The 10,695-nt window shown below is 33.0% G+C and overlaps 1 protein-coding gene and 1 long non-coding RNA gene across 2 annotated transcripts; both read left to right on the top strand.

The window, feature by feature from the left end:
• The first annotated feature begins 479 nt into the window (after positions 1-479).
• On the top strand, positions 480-2,388 carry LOC114753938 (F-box protein At2g39490-like). Its single transcript, XM_028942642.1, has 3 exons — positions 480-1,419; positions 1,754-1,906; positions 1,998-2,388. The coding sequence occupies exons 1-3, from the start codon at positions 619-621 to the stop codon at positions 2,304-2,306; spliced, it is 1,263 nt and encodes a 420-aa protein (XP_028798475.1). The 5' UTR covers positions 480-618; the 3' UTR covers positions 2,307-2,388.
• Positions 2,389-7,157: 4,769 nt separating this feature from the next.
• On the top strand, positions 7,158-7,649 carry LOC114753940 (uncharacterized). The gene is made up of 2 exons (XR_003741082.1): positions 7,158-7,279; positions 7,360-7,649. It is a non-coding gene; the product is annotated as an uncharacterized LOC114753940 (long non-coding RNA).
• The last annotated feature ends 3,046 nt before the right edge of the window (positions 7,650-10,695 follow it).

Here is a 10,695-nt window from a genome sequence, read left to right on the forward strand (position 1 = left end):
TTCATCCTTCCAATCAAAACTATAATTAACATAATTAAGTTGCATAAAATAATGTTGAAACGAAACTGATGAACATAAAACTCTGCTTGTATACCCCAAAACAAACTAGCTGGAAAGTTTCAAAACATACGACACATATTTTAGAGCCGCCGAAATACACGAATTTTTCGTTCTTTCTTGTCGTTTTAATTAATGAAAAGAAAAATCTTGATAGGGTTTTCAATATGACAGCATTTGGAGACTCCAAGCTTGATCCTTGATCGATATTTATATAATAAAGTGATTTCTTTGCCGCTCTATACATCCTAGTGTTATAAAAAATTTCATATTGAAAGAGAACCACAATTGCTTAGACCTGGTCCACAGGGTTGAAATCAACAGGGTCTCATTGAATTAAGCCTCTATACTCCATTTGATGCGGACAAATATCATAACCACTTATGGAAAAGTTCTATATAAAGTTAAAAAGGCCCAAGAAGGCCCCAAGACAGAGCTGTTCTATCCATCCATCAGTTGCGATTTCTCATCTTCGACTCGGATTCTTTGCATTTACTGCACACTGTCTGTTTGATGAAATTACTCACAGAAGCATAATCAAGTTCTTGAGAGGCAGTTTCCATGGAGGACATGTTTAGCAGTTTGCCTGATGAGATTCTTGGCCACGTGGTTTCTTTTCTGCCAAATGAATCTGCTCTTTATACCAGCCTACTTTCTACCAGGTGGAGGGACTTGTGGAATGAGACTTTGGTTAGATATGGAACTGCTGAGGATATGGCAGATTCTGTTGTTGATTTCCTTGCTCGTTTTGAAGAGCTTCATCCATTAAAGCATCCTAGGAGGCTTCAATTTCACTATGTTGAAACTGAAGACTCTGTACTCGCAGCATCTATTGCTACTAACAACAAGCTTCTTTTGGATTTCTCCAGTAGGAAGAAAAGAGAAGAACCCGAAAGGCCTTATGAGATGCGCTTGAAGCTCAATATTCAGAATCCTCAGTCATTTCCTCCTCCTACTTTCTCAATCAAGACTCTCTATTTGAAATCTGTTTGCTGTTTGACAAGTGAGGTAGTTTCCTCCATTGTATCAAGCTTGCAGCATCTTGAGAACTTGATAATCACTGGCTGTGATGGATTGGAGTCTCTGTGCATAGTCGACGGCGAAACAAAACTTGTCAAGTTAACCATTCTAGATTGCTTGCAGTTGAAGTCCCTCCAACTCAGAACTTGCAGACTCAAATATTTTAGGTATAGAGGTTTGCTGCCACGAATTTTGCCTGAAAATTTCTTCAATCTTGCCGATGCCATGCTTGATTTCAGACTAGGCCATATCTGCTACAACTTCAAGACTGAAGATTTTGATACCACCTTGTTAACCATAAAGAACTCTGAAGTTCTTACTCTGTGTGAATGGAATTATCGGGTATGCTCTTTCTCCCCCGTTTCTGTAATGGTTTTCTTCTTGTACTGTGCTCTTACTACTTTTCGCTACATGAAAATTTGTCATATGACTAACCAACTATATTTTACTCAAAAGTATAGCTAATGTTAGGCTTTGCTTGCTATTAAGCTTGGCATGGAAGAGCATATTGAGCTGTAAAAGATATTCACTTGTCATGCTTTTATTAGAGAACTTCATATGAAACACGTAAACAAGTGCATCAGGATTTGTTTTTCCCTGCTGATGACTGAAAGATGAGTACTTCCAAGAAGTGCTGTTGTTCACACAGTCTAATCCCAAATGGCTATCATTGCAGGCATTAATTTGGCCATCAATTTCACCCCAAATTGAAAGCTTTATTTTCTACAAGCTGAAAGAGTTATGGTGGATTGTTAAAGATGGACAAAGCAGTGATGCCTTAGTGTCCTTCTTGAAGCTCTGCCCTGCTTTGCAGAAACTTTATGTGACAGTGAGCTTCCTTCTTAAAATTAATCTAACCTCTTTAGCTTTGCATTATTTATTTTCCAATCTTTCTGATAATTTTTTTTCCTTATTTGCAGGTTGACCCCGAAAGTTATTTCACATCAAACCGTGCGGCTTCAGGCTTGAAGGAAGCAACCAAATACAAGAAACTGGAGCATCTGAGACTCATTAAGCTTATGGGTTTTACAAGGAAGGAAGATGAAATCTCACTGGCAAAAGATTTGATTCAGCTAGTGAAGGCAAAGCCTCCAAGGATAGATGCATCAGATGGGAGTTGCTTGCAGGTTTTGGGAAACACTTTAAGTGAACATAAAGAAAGATGTGAGCTTGTAAGACTGGAAAAGGAAATTAATTTGTGTGCCAAGCATCCTCACATGGGCTTATAGACCGATGGTTTTGTGGGTATTGTAGTTTTTTCAGGTAGATTATCTATAGAATATTTGAGCATAAGATACTTTGAAGTATCAAGTTTTGGAGTTGTGTATGTCTTAAAATTATATATAAATGTATTTAGCTATTTATAATATATATTATATGTTGCTTATATAAATGAGTTTTCTAATTTTTGAAGAATTAGAATATCTTTGTGCAAATGTTCCTGGATTTTGCTTTCCTTTGTTTGAATCATATGTAGGTTATATTTCATTAAGTTGTAAACTTACAAGAAACGATCATTTCCACTTATGTCTTTTTTTTAATAAATATTTTAAGTCATAAAAATGGAATGACCACCAATTCCCCTATTTTGCATTTATTGAACACACACACCACGGCTTTAAAGAGCAAGAGAAGACAAATTATAGTACTCCTTCCGTTCCTTATTATAAGAGACATTTGATGCTTATGGTATGTTCCTATATATAAGAGACACTTACAAGTTGTCTCTACTTTTTTGTGTTGATTTACTATTTTACCCATATTTATTATCTCCAACTCACACTCTCTCTCCCTCCCATTTCTCTTTCTTTAATATTTAATTGTTCTCTCTCATGCTCTCTCTCCTTATTAATGAGGGCATTTTTGGAAAAAAATTTATACTTTTTACAATTAATTGTTCTTAACTAATTTTAACTGTTTTTTGATCAACGTATTTCGGTTATTGTCTCTTATAATAAGGAACGAAGGGAGTAATATATAGTGGATATGAATCATCATGCTTACATATTTACATTCTTTTATATTTTTATTAAATAATTATTTGATGCCTGCTCATTATTATTGGGTCCAATTTAAATATTATATAACTATATTTTTTTACGTAACACATTTTTTTATGAAATTTAAAAACGCTTAACCTTGTTTTAAAAAAACCATGCGTGACCATTCTATTCATTTTAACAATCATTAGTTGTTATGTTACTACTTCCGGTTTTTAACGTAAGAGTTTAATAACTAATTTTTAAATATTAAAAAAATTAGTTAAGTTACTTATATTTGTAATAAATGTGTTTTGATTTTCTTAAATTACCATATTCAATCATGTGTATTAAAATTATCTTTTAAATAAATCTATTTAATTTTTTACATAATTAACTTCCCTTTCAAATCTCTTTGCTTTTAAATTATCCAATATTGGATATTACTTTTGCATTGCTGTGCTGGAGAAGTTGGTTTCATCTCATGAGGTTTTATGAAAAATTTGAAGTTGAAAGAATCTATATTATCCCCAGTATAATTTTCATACAAATGTTGTGTCTAGTGGGGATTGGGGAAGCAAAGATAGGAGCTTGAAGGAAATAGAAGGTTCCATTTGAAAAAGAGGAAGTAGTTGGAATTTTGGGATCATCTACCTTTGAGGCCAAATTGTGAGCATTTACTGTAACTTGTGAAATTGTCAATAATTAACTCTTAAAATCATCCACGCACGCCATTCCATTTTGACTTTGTCAGCCACCCCAAACCAAGTCAAAATTTCATTAATATGTTTATGTCAATCCTTCTTCTTTTATGTATTTTTCTGTTCATGTTTTCTAAATTTTATTTTATTTTTTCTAAATTTAAAATTAACTTGGCCTTCATTTTCAAGCCAGGACAGATATTCAAAATGCTCACCTTTATTTTTATTTCTCAAATTCTTGGGTCTCATGCTTATCAACAACGTTGGAAATTGACTAGAAGTTTCTTTTGAAATAAAATAATTCGATTATATCGGAATGATCCATCCATCCCACAAGAAACTTTTATTTATTTATTTTTTAAATTGACGATAACATTTGACCATATACATGATTACATGACCTCATTCTGTTGAAGTTGAAAGATCTATTACTCATGCTTGGTGTGGAAAGTAATGATTATTAATCTTTTAAAAATTAGAAAAAAAAATTCATGATGCAATGGTTAAGTCGTGGCTCACGATTGTGTGGGTTAAATTTTCTTCAATGTATACGTAATATCTTAGATGGGATATTAAGATGGATATATAGTCCTATAATTAAAAAAAAATTGTAATAAATGTTCACTTCTTTTAAAAAGAAAGTACAATAGTTATAGGATAAGTTTATTATATTGTTATGGGAAAACCATATTGAAGGTATCTATACTTTCTCTCAATTTTTAATTTGGTACCTATGTGTTTTTTTCTCTTTAATTAAACATTTAATTTTATCTTTTTAGCAACATTAGCTCTTATAACTTTATTCTATTGATATTTTTAGTCTCTACATAAGGATTAATGATGTTAATAGAGGAAAAATAAAGATTTAGTTAAGAACAAAAAACACGTAGGTACCAAATTGAAAATTGAAAAAAAGTATAGGTACCTCCAATATAGTTTTCCCTATTGTTATCTCAAGTTCTTCAAATCACGTATACTTACCTGTGATTCAGAATTTGACATAATAAATATAAAAAATTTAATTTAATTTTTTTAAAAAAATAAAAATAATCATTGCGTGTATAAAGAAGGCTACTAAAGATATGTGGTGAGGAGGGTAAATTACACCAGATACAATATTTTTAATACTTAATAAATTTATTGAACAGAACTTTTGAGTAATAATTTATCCAAACATTTGACTGTGAATAAAGTATGAAGATGGCATGCTATATATATAAAATATTTCAAAATACTCTTTTGATCCTAAATATTATACTTATTTGTAATGTAATTTATACTATAAAATATGTCTTATATTTAGAGTCGGAAGGGTATTAATGTCTCCTATTACCTTTTCTTTTCTTTTTTAACGTACAAATAGTATTCCACAATTATGATGGACATGGGTGCTCCAAATTAGTTTTAAACAATTAAGAATTAAATCAGCTTAATTGTAACGAATCTTATAACCATCACACCTTTTAAAAAACAGCCTAAATCCTAATTTAAAAGCTCACATGCATATTAAAAAAAATTAAATATAGATTTCCAAACTAAATTGGTCATGGTCCAGACCCTAAAATGATCACTGTGGCTAGCGAGAATGAAGGGCCAACTAAAATATAAAATATTACTCCTCCGGTCCTTATTATAAGACCCAATTTGACTTTTTATTTGGTCCTAATTATAAGACCCAATCCATTTTGTCTCTTATATTTATGCATTTTTTTCCAAGATAATCCTTCTAATAATGATAGTTTTAGCCAATATACTTAATTAGCAAGGATATTTTAGGAATGACAACACTTATTTATTATAAATAACCAACTTAACTTACTTCCTTAATCTCCTCAAATAAGTCAATTGGGTCTTATAATTAGGACCGGAGGAGTATTATTAAGACCATAAAGCCACCTGGTCTGGTTGGTTTCCCTTGTCCTTCTTCTGGAGCTTGAACACTGGGGAACCCTCTAAATGCGAATTTATCACTCCATCCCCTATCCAAATCCAGATTAAAAGCTCTCCCTATTTCCATGTGCATCTTAAAACTTCAGCCCGTTTGGTTCAATTCTTGTATACTTAGAGACGATATTGCAATGCAGTGCAATATATATATATATCAATATGTTTGGCATGTTATTAAGAAAGTTAAGCAAAAAAAATTATTTTTTTATTTAATCAAAATGAAAAGCTTATAATACCCCTCAATAAATAAAAAAAAGAAAAAGAAATAAATCAGTCATTGCTAGATTTATTGTCTCTCTGGGAGAAGTGATAGTAACAGCAGAGAGAGGTGACAGCGGCAGTGGTGGTGGTTGTAGTAGTAGTGGTGGTGATGGTAATGAAAATGGTGGTGGTTACTAAGGGCCGTGATGGCGGTGATTTTGACAGCAACCATAATGGGGGAGGTGATGGTAACTGTGGTTTTTGATGGTTATGTTAGTGGCGGCAACAACGGTGGCAATGATGATGATAGTGGTTGTGGTAAATACTGTAGGGGGGACGGTGGTTGTGGTGATGGCAGTGGCAATTGTGGTGGTGGCAGTGGGAATGGTTATGGGTGGTGGGGGATGGTTGTAGTAGTGGCGGTGACGGTTAAAATAAGACAATAAAAACAAAAACAAGCGAGACTAAACAGCAAAGTAGACTTTTTAAAACATGCAATGGGTGGTAATGAGTATTCATAAGATGGGAAGTATGAATAGGGATTACCAATTTTTTTGGTAATCATCATTAACATGGTAAAACCAATTATTATACTAAATAGCAACCAAACACCCCCTTCTTAGTAATGCAATTATGATTACCATCACAGGTATGTAATGGGATTGAACCAAACATGTTTTACATCTTTTTCTCATCCCCACATAGATGAGTCTGCAAAATGAACATAAATTAAGAAAAAAAAGATAATGTCTATTTTCTTTCCCCCGCCCAAAAAAATAATTTATAAGTCCTTATAGTTTCTCATATATACTCCTTTGGTTCTAAATATAAGACCCTTATACTAATGTGTATAAGGGTCTTATATTTAGGACCGGAAGAGTATTTATTAGATTATCATAAGGACTTGATTAAAAATTATATAAGACTAAGAATTTAATAAAAATATTCTACAGAGATGTAATTAAAAATGAGACTAAACTATAAATATTTGTTCTCTCTCCCAGTCTTCTCTCAATTTTGTTCTCTCTCTCTTTTTCTAAATTGGGCCAAAAAATGGATATCGGCTTAGGCTGACCCACAAAATTGGGCCGACAAACTAACGCGCGTGAAGATGAAGTGCTCCTTTCTCGTGTTTCAGTGTTTCTTCTCAAAGCCGCTCCTCCTTGTACCCAAAAAAAAAAAAGCCCTCCTCCTCGCATCTTCCTCCTCCTTCGCCTGCGGGAAATCAAATCTAAGGACTTTTTTTTTTTTTTTTGGCCACCGAAATCTCATCAAGGGTCTGAGGATCTGAGGACTATGGAAGTGAAAAATCTCATCAAGGATAAGAAATTCTGGTTTGCGTCCTTCCTTATCGTCTGGGCTGCTGCTCTCCAGGTTTGAATTGGCTTGTCTTCTCACTTCTTCGCACTAAAATTGCTCGACCCTTCATCTCTTAATGTGCGTTCTCTTGTTAGGGCCATATGATGTGGATGCAGAAGCAGGACTCCTTCAAGCAGAAATTTGGGAACCTTGATCAAGACAAGGATGCCCAAAACTGATGGGTAAGAGTCACCCTGCGCAAACCAAAACTCGAAAGGATTTAATTTATTAATTTTTTTTGGGAGAAAGTTCTTCTCTGGAAGTGACTCGAACTCCTGCTTTCCGAGTCATAAATTACTTTTAAGTAGTGCAGTTGAAATGCTGGATTATGTGGAGTCTGTACTGTTTATATGATTGACAAGTGTGAAGTACTGAATTTGATCTTTGAAAGATTCGGCTTATTTGTTCGTGTGAAGGACTTCAGGAACGTCTAGGGCACTCCCAATGTCGTTGTTGTACTATCTTTTTCTTATGGGGCTCGGCCAATCTGAAATTTCTTAATGCTGCTTGGCTATTCAATATGGGAAGAAGGATTAGTACAACTAACGGGGAGTCATAGTTTACCCTTTTTGGGTTATCTGAAAATTATAAATTTGGACGGAATGATCATTGTAAAATCTTCTTGTTAATTTAAATCTAATTCTCCTGGTCTCCTGAAGGTTAATGGTTCTTTAGTTTCATTTCATCATCATCATCCACCTTCACAGTTTGAAAATTGAAGTAAACGTCACATTTTGTTCCCTTCTAGACAGGTAAGTCTCCTTCAGCTCTTATTTTTTCTCAATCGGAGCTATCATATGAATACTTGAATTGAAAATCTTAAAAGAGGTATTATCTGTTCCATTTCCCATGTGCTCGACGTCACAAAAAACCTGTATGGATGCGCAAAGGAGAATGTCAAATGCCTTATTCTGGAATGGAAGATAAATATGCTGTCTTGTGAGAAGCTTTTAGTTGTACACGATTTTCATTTGTTTCTACAGTACGTACCTAGATATATTCTGTCTCAATGTGCTTAGCGTACCCATGATATTGTACTTGAGCAAACTTTGATGAGCACTGGGTCCTCTTATGTATAAAAGAACTTAGTTCTGTAGCACCTTCTGTGTCTGTGATAAAAGAGGTTCACTGTGGGGGAGATAGCTCAGTTGGGAATACATTCTTGCTGGAATGGATCTTAAAGTTGAGGAGCTCTTTTCGAACAGAATCAAAATGTGAAAGTTTCTGAGTCTAGCAGCAGAAGGTATTAGTTTTCCATAACATGGCAAGCAAAAGTTATAGGCTAGGCATATATATCCTTCTTTCTCTCTTTTCAAAATTGGAAAACAATTGTTAAATATTAGAAGTGACTTATACTTTTCTGGTTTTATTTATAAGGCACTTTTATCATATTTCACACAGACTAAAAAAAACTTTAAAATGCATTAACTTTTCATTAAAATATGATAATTTTTTAATTTTACCCATATTTAATATATACACATTTTAAAATAGATAACTATATACACTATAATAAATTAAGAACAAAATAATACTCCTCCGGTTCTTAATATAAGATCCATTTAACTAATTTGATTAGATTAAGGAAGTTAGGTAAGTTAGTTAATTATAAGAAAATGATACATTTTTCTTAAAACATCATAATCATCTTTTTTAATACTCCATCTCCCTCTTCTACTTGATTATGGTTGATGGAGTATCCATAAGGGTAATTTAGAAAAAATTAATAAATATAATAAATGGGTATTATATTTAAGACCAAAACCAACTCAAGAATTGGGTCATATATTAAGGACCAGAGGAGTATATTTATGCTAAAAATTTAATAAAGTGACTTATAAATAGGACTTAAAAAAATCTTCTCTCTTTGTCTTATAAATAGAACTAGCAGAATATTTAAGGTCAAATTTTTTTTTCCTTGCGAGAAACCTGCATTTGGGACCAGAGTGGTATGTTTTTCAAAACAGAAATTTCACCCACCGAAGAATTTAACTGCGAAAGGTGATGTGAAATATAGTTGAATTTTGGTTTCATACGAATGAGAATGAGTTCAATGACACCCAAACCACACATTTAAGGCTCCTTAATTTGGAAGCCGTATGTTAGGGGAGGTGGGTCATTTAAAACGTGAGGGGCAATTCGGCAAATGATCCTTTGATTCATGCATCTTAATTCTCAAGTCCCTAGTCAATGCTAAAGCTGGATTGGCACCGCCGTTGTTAACTAATGGCTCGTGGCTCTATTGCTAGTTGCTTGCTTTAAGCTTTCAAATCTTTCTTGACTTTTCCATTCATTTTGGAAGCAAACAAAAAGTTTGATTTTGAAGAGAAACTTATGGATTCCTTGCACAACACTTGTATTATGTTTTTTTATTTTTTAAAAGAAATAGTAGTCTACAGAACAATAAAGTATAGATAAAATTATATATATATTTATATATAAATTTAACAAGATGACTTATATTAAGAACAAAAAATTATTGTCTCTACTCTAAAAATAAGACTAGAGGAGTATATATATTTGGGAGAATAACAACAACAAAAAAAAGAAGCTACAAATTACTAAATTTCAGATCAGATTTAGTAACAATATTTTATTGGAAGAATTACAATCAAGTTCTTCAAAAGAGAAATAATTACTAAAAAGTTCCAATAACAACCTAAGCATCCTGTAATGACAAATCTTATAGTAGAGAATGACAATCTCTGTGACTTGTTTTATAATTTTTTTCCTTCTATGGGACTTGGTTGTAATTCTCTCTAATTTATTTAGTGTTGATAACGCTGAATTTGTAAATGACGAGAAATTTTGTTGATATTTCTTATCTGGCGTTTACAAACTTTCAACTTCATTATTTGTCATTTTTTCTACGTATTTTTTAGCTTAGGGTTGATTGGATATATCTGGAATTAGCTTGATAGAATTATTATGAATTTATTATTATCAAGTATGATGATGACGACCACGACGACGCAGATAAGGCAAAGAGGAGGGGGAGGCGAACGTGGCGTCATCCTAACGTGCTGGTTTACGTGCGTGGTGCCATGGATGCATGTTGCGCGCTCCCATTCACAATGTACATTTGACTTTCCCATTTCTACTTTTCATCTTCTTTCTCCCACTCAGTTGCTACCCGGAGGTTTTTCTCTGACCTCATTATTTGTGCTTTTAAAAAAAAGAAGAGAAAAGAAAAACCACCCCACAGTCAGGCTGATAATACTTGAATGAAACTGAAAATTATGGGGTAGGTAATATATAAATAAAATAAAGAAGGTGTCATTGGCTAATTATAGTGATTATACAATTTTCAAAGATTAGGTGGGAAAGAATTGAAGGCATTAGACTTGACTTTTGCTACGACTTTAAAAAAAAAAAAAACTGATGAAGCACCGATTTAGTTTCTACTAACATTTTAACAGGAAGAATTATAA

Source organism: Neltuma alba, unplaced genomic scaffold (assembly GCF_004799145.2).
Source record: "Neltuma alba isolate B1F8T4 unplaced genomic scaffold, ASM479914v2 tig00008317_pilon, whole genome shotgun sequence".
Lineage (NCBI taxonomy): Eukaryota > Viridiplantae > Streptophyta > Magnoliopsida > Fabales > Fabaceae > Neltuma > Neltuma alba.

Coding starts and splice junctions, on each gene's coding strand:
- LOC114753938 (XM_028942642.1), top strand. CDS start 619: ATGGAGGACATGTTTAGCAGTTTGCCTGATGAGATTCTTGGCCACGTG. Junction 1,420..1,753: donor TGTGTGAATGGAATTATCGG/GTATGCTCTTTC, acceptor CTATCATTGCAG/GCATTAATTTGGCCATCAAT. Junction 1,907..1,997: donor TGCAGAAACTTTATGTGACA/GTGAGCTTCCTT, acceptor CCTTATTTGCAG/GTTGACCCCGAAAGTTATTT.